The sequence below is a fragment of the Apus apus genome, chromosome 1, assembly GCF_020740795.1.
Source record: "Apus apus isolate bApuApu2 chromosome 1, bApuApu2.pri.cur, whole genome shotgun sequence".
In the NCBI taxonomy this organism is placed as follows: Eukaryota; Metazoa; Chordata; class Aves; order Apodiformes; family Apodidae; genus Apus; species Apus apus.
This window is the reverse complement of record NC_067282.1, coordinates 23,844,252-23,861,706: the sequence shown is the minus strand read 5'-3', so window position 1 is coordinate 23,861,706 and position 17,455 is coordinate 23,844,252. Positions and strand designations below refer to the sequence as shown.

The window sequence follows — 17,455 nt, the reverse complement described above, 5'->3', positions numbered from 1 at the left end:
TATAGCTGACTAGTTTAATGGTTTTAATGTCAGTATTTGACAGAAGAGTGTGGCTAAAATAAAATAAGGCAAACAAACAGCAAGATACGCAAATCAGAAGGCAGAACACACCCACTCAACATGGAACTTAAACACAACATGGAAAAAAACATGTTTCACAAACAGCCTTGCCCATGAACAACCAAGAAGCAAGCATGCAGCATCCATGCTCTCTTCTTAATGCCAGCTTACAACTACTGCAAAGCAACTATGATTCTATTCCTCTTCCAAGGCAACTTCTTGTCTTTCTGAAAGGCTATTACTGTATTTTGTATGGATCTAAAGCTGGATTTGTGGCAGTCATAAACAATCCATCTGGTTTTAAAACTGATCAAACATTGTTCTTTAGTTCACTGTGGTTTTTATTAATAGCAAAATAGAATACCTGACTTTGAACTAGACTCATATCAAGCATGGACAAGCAGACAACATTTGCAATATTACTGGCAGAATGACCTAACATTCCATGTATGACTTCGGGCTTCAGAGTTAGAAGATCATTTCATCTAGCCCCTCCTCCATAAACTTCTTGTAAATTGCCATAAACTTTGCTACAAATGCTTCCAGATGATAAATGGCTTTGCTGCCCAGTTGCAGGCGGTGTTCATAGAAGGCTGCCATCTGTGCAACTTCTCCTTTCAGTTGTCCATCACAGTTATTTAGAAGTTCTGTCAGGAGGCCCTAAAATGAAAAAAAAAAAAAACACAGTATTTGAAAAATTAGGGTTTTTTTTGTTAAGAGGATAACCTCACTTCTCTGAAAATAGCCAAGCTATGACCAATAGTTCGGTCATGAATCCAACAGAACAGACATTCAAGAAACATCACACCAATATGATAGAACTAGGTTCACAGAACCATGTCTCTTCAGAACTTTCTTTCAAGATAAACTCATCATGTCAAAATGGATGTTACCTATTGTGTTCTTTGATGGGGAAAAAAAAAAAAAAAAAATCACATATTGGAGCTACTTATGCCTTAAATAAAGAAAATAAATTAACCTACTCTCCAAATACTTAAACCTCTACTGCATGCAGGCATATGGCCCTGGGGAGAACCTTTACCAAGATACCAAGTGTATTAAAATCACTTACTTCCTATCTCAACATTATTGAGCACAAAGAGAAACAACATTAATAAATAACAAAGAAAGGGTTTGTTTAAAACTTAAGTACTACTTTATATTTATGTAGACATACACAAGATACTTTACAACAATGCTTCAGTCATTACAAAATCAAAAATGCATTATTAGAGATCCAAGACAGCAGTAAAATCATTGCTAATCCATCTCTATTATAAAGGTCAGGATTAAGTGAGAAGTATCTCTAGATCATTTCAAGTTTATGATGAGGGAGTGGGTAGAGAACATCCACCCTTGGCCTGCAACAGTCCTCAAACAGGGAAAAGTAGGATCCACTAACCTACCGTAGGAAAGGAAGGTTAAATCAACCTGTCAGAAACAGAAACCAATCAATGTGAAGAAAAATTTATTGTCTTGTAATTTTGTCTGATGGCAAAGTCTACCTAAGATAAGTTGCAAACAAGAGTTTTAATCTTTGTTCTGCTCTAGTTGTTTTTAGGCATGCTTTCAGCCTGCCTAAAATAAAAAACATGCATGTCTCAGTTGCATTTTTCTCCCAACATGATTTCTGTCTTTGAAGAGATCTACTGGTCTAACATCCTTCAGCAAACCTCTCCACTAGGCCACGGGGAATATGCAACCTATAACAACAAAACATTTACAACAGAAAACAAACCATATCAAAATTAGCCCATAAAATGTCTACACTTCAATACAGAAATTTGCCTAAGGAGTCTTCAGGGATACAAGGCATGTTTTCCTTTGTTTTTACTCAGCTGTGACACTGCTGTTCTGTGATCACAGAACAAGTTTTAGTAAACCATTCAATAGAGGGGGGAACAAGGAAGCCTGCAACAAAAATAAACAAGATATTTATATTGTCCAAATTAGAGAACAGAATCTTCCTGCCTCCCATCAAATCCATCATACCTAAATACATTTAGGCATGAACCTAATTAAACAGTCTAGTATACTGACTGAGGATCAGTGTTTACAGGAACAAGGTCTTTAATTACTGCTTCAGAGCAATAACTTAAGACTCTTTTGGTTACTCTCGTGGAAAGAAACAAAAAAGGAAAGTATCTTTTTGTCACTCACATCTCTTTAAAAAGGACACAGCTTTCCATCAATACTTAGATAATTGGTGATGTTTCAGTGTGTTTTTTTTAAACTCAAGACTGTCATAGTGTTAACTTTCATAATGCATTAAGAGCTAGGCAGCTGAATTACCTTCATTATAATCTCAGGAGGAATGCAGTGTGTCAGGAGTTCATAGAGCCGTCCACGGACCTCTAAAAGCCTGTTGCAAAGACACCACAAAATATCAGAATTATGTCCCTAGAGCATACTGTGGTTTCACTATTTGTGAAATATTCTGCAAGAAATACTCAACCCAAGTAAAGGGGTTTTTTTCCAGTTTTGGTTTTGTGTGTTATATTAAACCCAAAAGCATTGCACAAGTCAATTTAAATGCAAACTCTATTTGAAACAGTAAGATACACTCTAGTGACAGTAGTTTCAGTTAATCAGGAAGCTACAAGGCTATTAGAATTTGTCTCAGGTTTGCCTCCCTTTAATTCCTCTTCACATCAAAATTATTATTCATGCTTAAGATTAGTGAGAAGACACCACAAAACTACTTGAGTCAAACTCATTTAAGTTGTTTTTCTGTCTTCATTGTTTAAAGAGGGGGTAAGTTGCCAATTCTTAACTTTTAGTATCAGGAAGTCAGAGGCTACAAGCACTTAAATTAAATATAAGAATACAAAAAAGTGTCAACAAACTAGAAGGATCAGGATGCCTATGTAACACCTCCTCCTCCAAAGGAAAAAACAAAAGACAAAACAGGTCAACATACAGCTAAGCTTACACTCACTTTTGATGACAAAGCTGCAGCAGAGAAACCAAACAATTGTTTCTGTTCCCAAAACTCACTGAGCCTTCTCTGACAATTTTAAAGCTCACTTTGTCTGGCTGCAAAGTACTACCTAGCTCTGGTAGAAACGCCAGAAAATTACATATTGGGGAAGAGTGGCTGGAGAGCTGCCCAGCAGAGAGGGACCTGGGGGTGTTGATTGACAGCTGGCTGAACATGAGCCAGCAGTGTGCCCAGGTGGCCACGAGGGTCAGTGGCATCCTGGCCTGCATCAGGAATAGTGTGGCCAGCAGGGCCAGGGAGGTGATCTTACCACTCTACTCAGCACTGGTGAGGCTGCACCTCCAGTTCAGTTCTGGGCCTCTCATGACAGAAAGGACATTGAGCTACTAGACTATGTCCAAAGAGGGGCAATGAAGTTGATGAAGGGTGTGGTGCATATTTCTTACGAGGAGCAGCTGAGGGAGCTGGGGTTGTTCAGCCTGGAGAAAGGGAGGCTCAGGGGAGACCTTGCTGCTCTCTACAGCTACCTTATAGGAGGTTATAAAGGGGAGGGGATCCAGCTTTTCAACGAAGTTACAAGTGATAGAAAAAGAGGTAATGGCCTTAAGTTGCACCAGGAGAGGTTTATATTGGATCTTAGGAAGATTTCTTCACTAAAAGTGTTATTAGGCATTGGAACAGGTTGCCCAGGGCAGTGGTGGAGTCACCATCACTGAAGGTATTTAAGAGTTTTATGGACATAGTAGGGGTATGGTTAGGGATATGGTTTAGTTAAGGACTTGTCAGTGGTAGGTTGACTGTTGAACACTGTGATCTTGAAGGTCTTTTACAACCAAGGCAATTCTGTGATTCTGAATATAACAGTTTTTTTAGGACTAAGACTACTACACCAAAAACATAATGTATAGATACATGCAAGTGTATTCACCCACCTTTGTGGTGTCTGTTGACCAACGATAGCATTTGCAGTTTCTCTCAAATAAACTTCCCAGTCCATCTCAGGAATTTCTTGATCAACAGTAAAAGGATACCTACATAATAATATTAAAAAAAATAATAAGTCAAAACTGTCACCTATACTAAAAAGGCCTCAGAAGTAAGTTCATTTATGTGCCTGAGAGGGTAATTTATATTCATTTTTAGCAATGACTTACTGTTGTACTCTGCAGGACTCACACATAAGTAGTGCCTTCCGAAGATTCCTGCCAGATTTCTCTGCAAGCCTTTGAGCCAGTTCCTGAGGAAGAGTCAGGCCTTCTTTCTTACACACACTGGATAAGACATGGCAGATCTAGACAGGAAAGAGAGAGCAGGGAGTGCAACACTTAGCAAACAGTTTAGCACCTACCAGTTCTCCTGTTTGAAACATTTCTGGATCACAGATGGACCAGCCTGTCATAAAACATGCTTGTCAGGTCACCCACCACAAAGAAAAACTAGGTCACTTTGTGGAAGTAAAATAACTCCTAGGTCCACAGCAAGAACTTAGCTAGTAAGAAGTTTTAAGTAACTTATTTTTGCTTCTGTTTCAACATACATCCTCAATGCTGGGAGCAGGCACTCTTACAGCCAGGCATCTGCTTTGAATAGGTCCTATAATTTTTGACATGGAGTTGCAGCACAGGATTAACCTGCAGGTTGCCATGTACTTCTCCATTGTTCTTCGCAAGGCATGCTGAGCATCTTTAGTGAGTTTGTCGACTTCTGTTAACAGCACCACTGAAAAAGAATAAAAATAGGGTGTTTTTTTAAATTAATATCAATTCTTTCTAAGAAAATGAGTACTCTGACATACAGGAATAATACCAAAATAAATAATACAAGCAGAAAAATACAGGTAGAAAAAAATCCACTGGAAGGAAAAGATTAAGACAACCTGTGCGTCTTTTTGACAGTATTTTGCTTCTCCACACCCTACAGTCATCTCCTGGAATGTCCATTTTTTCAGAGCAGAGCCTGCAACACTACAGTGCCAAGAAATAATCCAGGTACGTGTAGAAATTTTGATAATCAGTACAGTAACTTTTTAAAAGGATTTTAAAGAAACGCAAAAAAGTGTTTAAGTGAAATAGATTTCCTGAGAAACAGTGAGAAAAACGAGATAAAGTCCTAAACCCATGACCATTTAAAACTAATTTCTGCTCTGTTGTCTATGTCAAGATTTCCTCTCTCCTTCAGTCTCTTGTTATATAGTTCTGATTTTGCATTCCATTTAGTCACATGGAGAAAGAAAAGCCCATTGTACCAGCATGTGTCTTGGAAAACTCAAGAAAAGCCTTTTTCATTCTCTTACCCAGGGTCTGTATGTACACTATGGATAAAATGGCATTTCAATGGTAGACTTGGAAGGACAGCAGAAAATGCAGCTCCCTCTACCCAGACACAGTCATTCAACTACACCCTGTCTTCCTATGAACCAACACCAGAGACAACCTCATACTGAGTATTTACCACTCAATATATTTCCACAGTGGAAGAAAAACAAGAGGTGGTTTAATCTGGGAAAGGTTCATGTGTGTCCTCACGCAATATACAGGTACAAACAAAACAGTCAGCTGAAATATCTGAAAAACAACCTTTAAAAGTACTTTGGTTTTAGCAGATTTTACTCACCTTTAAAATCTCGTTGAGTACTTGTCTCAAGCTGCTGGGATTGTGCTACTGTCTTCAAGAGCTCCTGAATTACTACACGGTCATTGTTTCCTGCATCACTGTACCAGGAGTTTGAATAGAATTTGTTTTAAAACAACTTTATACTGCATAAAAAATACATCCTCCCAAGCAGCTCCTAGACCAGCTGACTAAACAAGAATGCCGGAAGAATTCAGAAGCTGTTGAGGTTAGTATTAAGCTTAACACACACACATTGTTGAAATGTACCTTCCCAATAATAAAAATAACCCAAAGCTTACACAGACACAGCTAAATTAGTAGCACTCTATTGGAAAGTTCTGAAACCACTGCCAAATTTTTTATTAATTCTTTAAAATAGAACTTAGTTTTGCCAATATGAGAAATCTAAACTTTTGTTACTTGCAATTTGGGCAAAGACACATAATGCAAACATTTTTACCCATTATGGGAAGAAAAATAAAATCTAGCCACACAGTAGGATGACTAACTCACAAAGGACTCATGTAATGCATAGGGCTTTTTTTCCCCTGAAAATTACATGGCACACTATCAATAATCTTATGGGTTTAATATAAACTTGAATGGCAGACAAACAGAAGTTAAGAGTTAGTAGTAAAAGAGTAATACTGTGATACTATTACAGCACAGATGGCTAACTTTTTTTCCTCTCAGAAGGCAGGAAAACATGGGACAATACTAATTTCCTTCCTGCCTCTTGTCCTTAGAGCAACACTGCACAGCTTTCTCAGTCCCCTGGTTAGCAGCTCAGCTACCTTAACTCAGATTTGACAACCACTGGGGTTGCAAGCTAGATTTCTGAAAATGCAAAGAAAAAGAGAGGAAAACCCCCACAGTCTTTAGCAACCCCAGCCATTGCACTCACAGAGGCAGGAGTAGCTCTGCAATATTCACTAGCAAGAAAATGAAAAGGGCATTTGTCTGTCCTGTTCCATTCACCACTCAACCAGACCTTCCCCACCCTTGCCAAGGAGAAGGAAGCAGAATGTACAGAAGTATGTTAGTTCAACAGTTCACCATCTGCTGAACAGGCAGCACTGACTTTTGACTGCAGAGATCTGTCCTTCAGCATGGGAGAAGATCAATTACAGTGACAAAAATCCAAAACAAAACAAGCTGGTTCTACTTATGAGCTAGGCCAGTTTTTGGAAATGGATAATGATTAAATTTGTTTCCTAATACTTAAAATTATTATTTGCAGTAACAAAGAACCCAGGGTTATAATTTCATTATGAAAGACTATTCGTGATATTATGTGACCACAGCAAACATTCCAGGAAAACAATGAACAAAGGCAGTTACCACACAAATGTTTACTTTTTGTTGCTTCCTAATTCTTCCTCTAACCCCTTGCTCAGAATCCAATTTGGAGCATCTACCCTAGTTAGTCAAATGACCAGCAGACAATGTTTTGGAATTCAGACAATAACTCCTTTGGAAAGCAAGAAGAACAGCTCTGTCTAATAAAGTTCCATAATAAATTCCACGTCTACAGAGTCCTTCCCAGAAGTTAACTTCCTTTCCCTGTAAACCATTTCTCATGTTCCATGTTACTCTGGATGCACAACATGATTTCACAATATCATAATTCAATCAAACTTCCCAGACTATAGCACAAGCACATGCAGGTTCACCATCTGGTCATTAGGGCTCTATTAGAACATCAGCAACACAGAGTGATTAGTTGCAGAATAAGCTTTTAATGGGAACAAGGTACATGAGAATAGCTTCTAAAATGCACAGCAACACAAGATTTAGCAATAAGTTGTGGTGGTGTTTTTTCACATGCTGTAAACTCTTTCAGTTACTGGGTAAACCTTGCTTACTTTCAAATAACTTTGTATTTCTGAAAGAACTAACAACATGAGGGCTTGGTTCCAATAAAAGTTCTCAATTTCAATCTAAATCATTAAATCTAAGAATCCAGAATGGTTTGTTACCCAAACCTCAACACCAGCATACTTATGTGGCTAGTTAAGCAGAACATTACTGCCTTTTAAGTAAACAGCAATCCAAATTTTTATTAATTTAGAGCAGTTCAGTTAAAAATCCCCTCCCTGTTCCCATTTGCAGTTCAAATCCACAAACCATTATCTAATTTACTGAGGCAATAAAATGCACAATCAGGCCGTTATGTACCCAGGTTGAATCCACTTGCAATACGACCAGCAGCTTATATTTGAAGTGGGACATTTTTACTGTACACTTACCTTGGGTTAACTTCAAGGTGATAATTACTTGCAATGGTGCTAATTTCAATTTTCTTTTTAGAAGGTGCCTATGTAGAAAGTAAGCATATTAAATTGCAGCAAGAGTATTCAAAAAATCTGATGTAATTTTGTCTCACAGATTACAACTGATTAGATAGCCAGCAAACCAAAAGCCTCAGTGATTAGAAAACTGCTGAGACATTAGACTTATGCATCTCCTATCCCCTAACCCCATCCCCAAGGGACAAAACAAGTACCGACACATCATTCAGCCTGTAGAATAACAACAGTAATTATTATAGCAACACTTAGGACATATTACTGCAGTGACTGAGTCTCTTAACAAGAAATCTTATTATTGGAATCAGCTGTTCAAAATAAATGATACCTTGTCCCTCCAAAGTAATGTAGGTAAAACCTGTGGACCAGCCTGAAGAGCCTGTTCACTTCTCAATTCAAGACCATACTTGGTGTAAAGAAAACACTAGTATTCTCTGACCTATAAATTTGGGTCTGAACAGTTAAATGTACCCTATATTTCTATCATCCAATACCATTATTATATTTGTTCCACTACTGAGAATTAAAAAGCAAGCATTAAATAACCTACTTATCAATAAAGCTTGATAAACCCCTTGCTGGTTAAACCTTCCATAGGTTTAACCATAGGGAGGATTTTGAATGGATAATATAACCTCTGAAAAAAAGATAAATTAAATGCTTAAGGTGAAGACAGATAGGATTTGTGTGTTGGGTTTTTTTTTTTCCTAATGCTGAAATTGTCATTACGGGAATAAGAAAACAAGTTAGACATTTCATATATGAGAAAAGCAGCACTAATAGTTTTTTAGAAAAGGTTACTTTTCCTGACAAATTAAATTCTATACATCTAATTGAGAGCTAGTCTTTTAAAACATATGCTATTGTCGAAACCAAACTATAAATTAAAAAAAAAAAAAAAGAAGAAAAACGAAACCAACAAAACCCACCCACAAAAACCCAAAAACAAACAACAAACCAAAAACTAAAACCAAAGAAAATAACAAAAAATCCTCACCTCCTCACACCCAGGAAGACCTAAGGAACTCAAATCTCTGTTCAAGAAAAAGCATTTGTTTAGTTGTTCAACTAAACTAGCCTGACTAATTGCACAAAAAACCTTGCAGATACCAAGCGAAAAAAATAAATTAAAATGCAAATAAATATTGAGGTGTCACAACAGAAATATATCTGTAAGTAAACAGCCACAATACTTTGCAGGATTTGAGATTTACTGAATTTTTACCGTTATACTCTGATGCTCAATCCTCAGTTTTTCCACTCCTGGACCATATAATTCCCTTAATAAACACATTATTCTTGTCTTTTTTCCAGCTCCTGATGGTCCATACACCAAGAGATGAGGGAAGTCACCACACTGAACCTGAACACAAAGCAAGATGATTACAGTTAGCTATTAGTTTGCTATTTTCCTTTTAGAAGAGTAGCCATCCTTCCAAGTTTGCATGAAGTAACTTTTCCAGCCCAGTCACAACATAGTACATAGAATTACAACTGCTGAGTTCCTTTCCTGCAGCTGTATTTCCTATAGAACATCCCATTTTTCTGAAGATCACCTGCAACTCATATAACTCCAACCACTTCACCTCTCTAATAAATCACAAAGACCCCAAACCTCTCACAACCACCAAAACATCACCCCAGCATTTAAATACTTTCCAGAGTTTCTAGAATGACGGCTACAATAAACACAGAGTAAAGAGGATTAAAACGAAGCTCAAAGCACATGTGTGTACCCATGCAAGAAATGTGTTGTTCCATTCGTGAGCCTTGAATCGAGGCAGACAAGTAACAGTCCGTATATAAACGGAGTTTGTTTCTTGAGAAACTAAAAAGGATGACTTGGAAAACAGGTGGCCAAACCCCAGAGTCAGAATTAACATCAGTTTGGTAAAACGGTCACAGAAAAACACAGAATCAGTCTAGTGAAAAGAATTCAGCACACCCGGCAAGGAGCTTTTAACACCCAAGCAACTACTGTCCTGAGCTTTATTCCCAGGTGCTCCCCCTAAAACTTCACCTAAAGTTAAGCAAAGGCCGTAAGCCCTGTTCTCAGAGTCAGTGACCATTCCCAGCCAAAGCCAGCTGAAGCACAGGCGCAGCACGCCCGATAAAGTCGCCCCTTTTATTCACTCGCAGCCTTCTCCTCAGAGCGGGACGCGGTGCCCGCCGGGACACGCAGCGACCGGCAGGGAGGCTCCTCCGAAGGCGAGGGCCCGCACCGAAGGGAAACTCCCAATCCCGGCCTCGCAGGAGCGCCTGCTGTGCCGCGGAGCCCCGGGGGATCCCCGCTGGGGGGAGGAGAGGGGCCCGGTGCCGGGCCGGCCTCAGGCGGTGGCCACGGCTGAAGGCCGCAGCCTGCAGAGCCCGCCGGGGAAGCCGCCGAGCGGCGCGGGGCGGGTCGGGGCGGTCCCGGGCGCCCCTCACCAGGTTCCGGAGCCGGGCCGCCTGCCCGCGGTGATAGTCCAGCCTGGCCAGCGCCGCGGGCCGGTGCTTGTCCGCCCACAGGCTCATGGCGCTCCCCAAGCGCGGGCCCGGCCCGCGGCGGCGGCAGAAGGGGCTGCTACGGCAGCCGCCGAGGGCCACGCTTCGGCAGGGTCCGCGGCGGGAGCGGAAGCGCGCTGCTCCGGCGCCGCCGCGGCTGCCCGGGGGGGCCCGGCGCCCCGCCCCGCCCCGGGGCCCCTCCTGCCCGCGCGGGGGGTTTGAGGTTTACCCCCAGTGCAGCGGGAGGATTTGTGTGTCAGGCTGTGTGTCAAGGGAGCACAAGGTGCTTAGGTTCTTTGTCTTGGTGTCCTCGCAGACTGGCGGCTGCATAGTGGGTTGCTCATAGTCTTACGCATCAGAATTAGACGTGGAGTATGTAAATAATAGAAAACTGCATTTTTCATTCGTGTAATAGCCCAGATGAATGAGACATCCTGCACAAGTTATATTATTTGAAAGTAGAAAAATAATTTCTTGAAGGAGTAAAACATACACATTAATAGGTTAAAACTTGTGAGCCTAATGTATTTACTTACATAATTTCTGTGAAAAAAATACAACTGTGACTGTTGATAGTCTCTCAGCTCTGTGTTCACATTTTTTCACAGTCAGAAAGTCATGCAGGTAATAGCTTAATCAGTCTAGACATTCAAGTTACTCATAAAGATCACATAAACCTTGTGAGGGCAAGGAGCTAGCACATCCCTTAGTACCACATTGCCTGTTTATCCAAACTAGTTACATTACTCTCATAGACACTCATGAATGCATATTGTCATGAATTAGCAAATTCACCTTGTATGGCTTTGTCAGAACTGCCTTTGTGCATGCTGGAGTCTGTGAAACTGCAGTAGCAATATCCTGCCCAGTGCTTACCCTTTTTGACCCCCTTTGTTCCAGTCAGCACCACAGTGACCTATTCCTCTGCCATTTTCTAGATTTACATTTTGTGGCTGTACAGTTACTCCTGCGTGGCTGCTTTCTCCACTCAGCACCTGCTGTTTTTCAAGAGTAACCTCTGTATTTAACCATTAATTCCTTTGGTATTCTCTTTGGTTAGCTGTATTTATGGCTGGCCTTTTTAAGCTTTTCAGATCCTTTGCTCATTTATCTGGCTTTTTAGTAATTTCTGAGTGATGTGCTGCTCTCCTTGTGTCTGTCAGTGTCATGCTTAACTTAACTGCAACTTCTGTGATGACACGTTATAACCTACTCAGTCTTTCCAGACTCTAAGAGATACTGATTTTATTAACATGTGCCAGCTTCCAGCGTGTCCTCTGGCAGATATTCCAGGCTTTCAAAAGCACCAGTGAAAACAAACCCTTTTGGGATGAGGTCAGACTTAAGCAGGTAGTCCAGCTCCCTAAGAGATCAAGGAGGAGCGAGGACATGTAGCATCTCTGAAAGAGCCCTGAGCTCTTTTTGCTGTTAGGTCATTAAACTTCCGTAGGATTTCTTGTTATCCCAAGGAGAAAATGTTGGGAATTATTCCCTGCTTCAGCAATGCATTTAAGCATGGGCTTACACTTAGCCTTTCAGTTAAGTTATTCCTTGCCGTAAGAAGTAATTACACAGCTGAACACAATTAGTTTGTTAAGTAAAAATCTTATCATTCTAAAACCTGGGCCTGTATGAAGCATTGCAGTTGTAGTACTTTATATATCTGATTAAAGTGCTCTAGAAGACTTTGATTTTCTACGTCGTTAATTTTTTAGCTTCACTATAAATCTAAACAAAAACAAGTAAATATCTAAAATGGAATGGTTTGGCCAAGTGTATTGCAAGGAAATTAATGTGAACAGTTCAGGGGACTCTGGCAATTTCAGCTGCAGTCACAATTCACTCGAATATAAGGATGTTAAAATACATCTGCACTCGTTTTGTTCAGTCCTGCAGAAAGGTCAGAAAGTAAAATGACTTGTCTGCATGAATAAACTGGACAATGTATCTGAAAATAAAGTTTTTAACTACAAATGGCATTTTGAGCCTCTTGCAGCCAGCAGCCATGCTATGAAGTGACACAGTGTCAGGGACTGTAAAAGAACCTCCATCTTATACGCAAATTGAAGTAAAATTACAAGACCTGGGTCCAGTGTTTAAATATATGTATAAATATATACATATATGTTTTAACCAGTTTTAAACTGATTATTGAAGCAGCACTAGAGCAAATAGAGCATTATTATACTGACCTTGTAAATATAATGACCTCCTCCTGTTAATATCTTTACAGCATGTTTGTTGCTAGCAATCCAAGAAGCCATTAACAAGTCCAAGTACCATTTTGCTGTACAGTTGGTGTTTTTCAGATGGAAGATTGCTTGGCATCCTTTGATCCTTCAGGCTGCTTAGCTGGGCAAGATAGGTTTTTCTTTTCAGTTTCAAATCTTTTAGTAGATTATTGCCACTCTGTTGGCTGTCACTCTAGGTTATGTCACCCTGTCCCCGTCAGAGTGCCTTTATTGCTGCAAGTAAATTGTAGCGCATCAGGAAAGACCAGATCACTAATTACAATGGAAAAATAAGAAGAAAAGGCAACCATAATAAAGTGACATCTGCTCTATTGGTGACATGCTGATGTCAAACAGATTGAATGTGACAGTAGAAAGAATAACATTAATGGTGATAGCCAAATAAAAATCTAAAATAAATATATCCCACATAGACTGGCAGCATGGAAGGAACTGCTGCTTTGTAAGAGATGTGAAAGCAAGAAATTCTAGTTCTTCAAGAGTCTAGTGGTTTATCTTAAAAAAAACTTTTATTTAGTCTGGAAAATTAATTAAATAATCATAGAAGTTTTCCATGCAAGGAAGAGGCAAACTAAAACCCTATAAGAATATATGTTTTTGCAACCACCAAAGGTGTTTTCTGGAAAAGGCTTCAGGGAAAGCCTGTAGTTGGAGGATACATTCTGTCCGTCAGTCATTACTGCAAAAGCTTTTGTACATTTGTCTACCTGGAAAAGATGAAGCCAACCCCTTTACTAAGGAAATGGAAAGATGAAAAGAAATAGATGGGGGTTTTTTGTTAAAAAGAAAAAAAAGGCAAAAGTATCAACTTTTTATGCACTCAGGACACTTTGCAGTATTATAAAATGATCTGATTTGATCAATACTTGGTCATGTTCCAACTCCTGCTGCTAAAGGCCAGACCCTGCTCAGCTCCCCTAGTCTGCAGTGTGCCTACAGTACTAGAAGAAAAGGAGATATGTTTTGTTGCTCTTAGGCCTCTGTGGCCTCAACAGTACATAACTGTGCAAACCTATGACATTTTTTCCCTACCGTTAAGAACCGTCCAGCTTCACATTTAAGCAGGATTTACAGGAGCACAGTTAATCATGACAGAAAAACATAACGAGACAGTTGAAATTTTTTAAACATTCTGAACATAAATTCAAACATCAGTCAGGGCACATGTGTGGTTACAGATCCATTCTTCAGATGAACTACAGCTATGCTGAATACATGCCCATTTTGTACCATAGGTTTTGATAAAAACCATAGGCTATTTTCATTTGTAATTTAGGTCTTTCCCCCTGAGATTTATAAGGTCACTGACTGAAAGATACAGCCGTGTTCATCAGTTGCCATCAGCCTGTATTTTGCAATAAGGGAGTAACTGGAACAAAGGAAGCTCTTGTCCGCTTAGGATTGCAGACTTGAATTATAGGTGTTCTGAAAACAACTCTGTAAATTAAGAAATATTCAACTTTATTTTCTGGATATATTCTAAATAAAACACAGAAGTTCCTTATGGAGACAAATCATGAAGCTCTTTAAAGAATAACATGTTGTCAGATACTTAAATATGTGAACAAATACTGGTGCTTGACCCACAATTAGGAATTAATTCTGTGATGATGTTGACATATGGTGCTTTTTGTCTCTTTCTGGGCAAGGATAGACATTGCTGATGAACAACTATGGATTGTTTTGAAATGTGGGGGGTCTGCTTCCATTCTCACAGACTTGAACTAGAATTTTTTAATTGATTTTTACAATGAAAAATAATGCATTTTTGCATAAGGTTAGATGAATGTACAGGAAAGAAGTTGCATTAAAAAATACCTAGCTAGCTCTGCCTGTAGTATTCTAGCTAATGTGGCTAAGGTAATAGGTGTGTTCTAGATTTCTAACATTTGATAACTTCCTTTTTTTTTTTTTAACATGTCCTCCAGATGATGAATTGCCCATTGCTTTTTAACTCATAGAATATTAATACATGAAATTCAGACACCTCAGAACACATCTTGGTATATTTCCAAAGATGGAAATAAATGTGGGACATAAAAAACCTATGAAGAAAGTTGCTAGAGCCTGTAACCCAATCCTGTACCTATGCTGTGTCATTGGCAGAACACACTGGTTGTTCCCAGTCACGGTTTTCATACATTTACTGAGACTCAAAGCTTCCATAGCACATATTGTGTTTTGTGAACCCACTAATATTTCAGAGCTTGGCTACCATAATTTTATCTCCTATAAAATAATCTAATTATGTTGTAGGATCTCTTTTATTTGGGCTGAAGCAGTCATGCTCATGTCCCTTAATTTGTCTTTTCCCTTGTAGAGGAAGTACATTTTTGTTGAATCAATTACAATTTTGTTTGAGTTGAAGTTTCTCCTGAGACTCTTCATTTTCAGAAGAGCTTTCATCCTAAATTCAATGTAAATTCAAAGTTTAGTTTCAGTAAAGTTTGCTAATCTTTGAAGTTTTGATGTTTCAGTAGGTCAGTAAACTCACTGAAGGTTTTCTCAGATGTACTAGCTCATCTGAGGCCAGCCCCGTTTGTCTGTAAGTAGGTGGAATCTGCTTGCTGAGAAGGAAACAGTTTTCTGTAATCTGGATTAATAGTAATGCAGGGTGTATGAACCAAACAAAACTAGGTTAACTGTTTTGCATTGGTTCTCTTCATCTATTTTGTCCTTCCACTTCTTCAGGTATCTGTCTGAAATTACATTTGCATACAGTGAAGAGAAGAACTTATCTTCAGTGATGTGAAAGCTTCTTTTTAAACTTTAGTACAAGTAAGACTGAGTTCATAGGACTAATTTGCTGTATTCATGACAAGACTCTTCTCTTGTTGGGTGTAAAGGGTTGGCAAGACCTTACTTGTGCCAGTATCAATCAGTTTAAAATCTTATGGAGCTGTATTGTCAGAATGATGCATTAGGGCTATTTTTGCTGCCTTGTCCTCAACAAGACCTAAGACCACTCTTGAGAGTTCTGTAAATGGCCTCTATTTCATAGTTTCTGATCTGGGTGGTAAGGGACCTCTTTTTTTCTAAATGTCTCTTCATTAAGGCAGTTGTTTACAAGAATCCTGTGGCTATGAGCTGCACTCAAAGTATATGAGCACAGATCATCACTTTTTCTGCTTCCTACAAAGTTTTCCTTTCTAGAACCTGCTCTTTTTCTGCTATGTTCTCTGTACTTTTACTTGCTGATCACAATGAACACCTATACTAGCAAATGAAACCAGAGAATGACCATTCTCAGGTAGTCTCTGGTAATGAGACTAGCTGTCACCAAAGGTTATGGAGGAAGACACCAAAATGTTTGGTCCCATCTGTGGGGCCTATTAAGAATAGCTCCTGACCTTTGCTCTTCCCCAGGCTTCCCTCTGAGTGAGTATTCATTGGCCCAAGCCAAAATCATGCCAAGGATCACATAAACTGTTTAATGATATGAGCTCTGGCCCTGTGTGGTATATTAGTATAGATGTAAACTGAGGTTATATGTGTGCTACTAAGTCAAACCAGCCTTAGGGACCATCCTCTGGGCCTGAGACTGCGTGACACAGACTTTGATGTGTCTAGCCTATGCACTTGGCCCTCAATCTCCTCTGGTCCCCAGGGGGACTGTCTAAGACATAATAACTTTTTTTAAATGTGTTTTTTTTCCATCTTGAGTGTCTGATGTAATGTGAGAGTTGAGCTGCATCCCACCAGAGTGAAGTTTTCGTAGCACAACACTGAACATAGGTATGACATATCCTGGGTCATGGCATGCATTGGAGGATGAAGGGCCTGCTAGGGTAGTGCTGGAGGAAGAGTCCAGATGTGGTGCAGTCTTCTCCATGCTGCCTGTTAGACACAATCCCTAGCATGTGCTGTTCTCCAAAGCACACCTTGGCATTGGCTTAGAAAGCATTAGTGAGAATGGGCCAGAATTGTGCCAAGGAGCGTGCTTAGTCTTGGGTAGTATAGATGATCAGTGATACAGTGCTGACATGCATTCCTTGGCCTTTCTCACTCACCAGAATAAAGAGGAATTAGTGTTGTATGACTTCCTGGTCCTAGCATCAGTATTCAGTAACCAGTCATGCTGACTGCCTCCTGAAAAACCTTGAGAGCAGGAGACTGATTGTTTGTGTTGCTTGTGGGAACTAAGGGGCATGAACTCAAAGTAGCACTTGACAGGTTCAAAACAAGGAGAAGAATGTGATTCTTCATTCAGGGCATAGTTACACTCTAGAAGTCCTTGCCACAGGATACTGTGCAGGCTAAAACTTTGCATGAGTTCAAGGATGAGGCCACATAAACTCACTAAAATTGTGGAAGCTACGTCTGGCTTTGAGAGCTCATAGACCACAACTGTTGAAGGCTGGGGAGATTTCCAGGGAAACTCTCACTATTTGCTCTGCTTTTCTACTCTGCTTTTCTACTCTGTCCTGTGCATCCTTGGTTGCTGTGACAGACATGATACTGAACTAGAGTAGTCTGGTCCAGCTGCTGTGACCTCCCACATTTATCTAAGGTCTCATCTCCATCACTGCATGTGTTTAGTGACCTCAGATATATGGTGTCTGTCTGCAGCTTGAACTGTTCATTTTTTACCATTGCTTTATGTGGGGATTTAGTTCAGACAGGATCAAGTCATATGTATTTATTCAGGGCCTACGGACCTAGTCTCCTTTGTCATTGTAAGCTTCCTGCTTAGCTTTGTAAGCTCTTAATTAGCTTCTATATCTTTTCTGTCATTCTTCCACTGAGCCAGAGCAGACTATTTCTTCTAGGAAGCAGAAATTTGGCTTTTTAGGCTA

At 39.7% G+C, this 17,455-nt stretch overlaps 1 protein-coding gene across 1 annotated transcript; it reads right to left on the bottom strand.

Annotated features, from left to right (window-relative positions):
- RFC3 (replication factor C subunit 3) lies at positions 1 to 10,508 on the bottom strand. The gene is made up of 9 exons (XM_051637454.1): positions 10,351 to 10,508; positions 9,149 to 9,286; positions 7,864 to 7,931; positions 5,615 to 5,712; positions 4,539 to 4,720; positions 4,156 to 4,292; positions 3,934 to 4,032; positions 2,353 to 2,422; positions 1 to 720 (listed from the first exon to the last, which is right to left on the bottom strand). The coding sequence occupies exons 1-9, from the start codon at positions 10,435 to 10,437 to the stop codon at positions 529 to 531; spliced, it is 1,071 nt and encodes a 356-aa protein (XP_051493414.1). The 5' UTR covers positions 10,438 to 10,508; the 3' UTR covers positions 1 to 528.
- Positions 10,509 to 17,455: the final 6,947 nt, after the last annotated feature.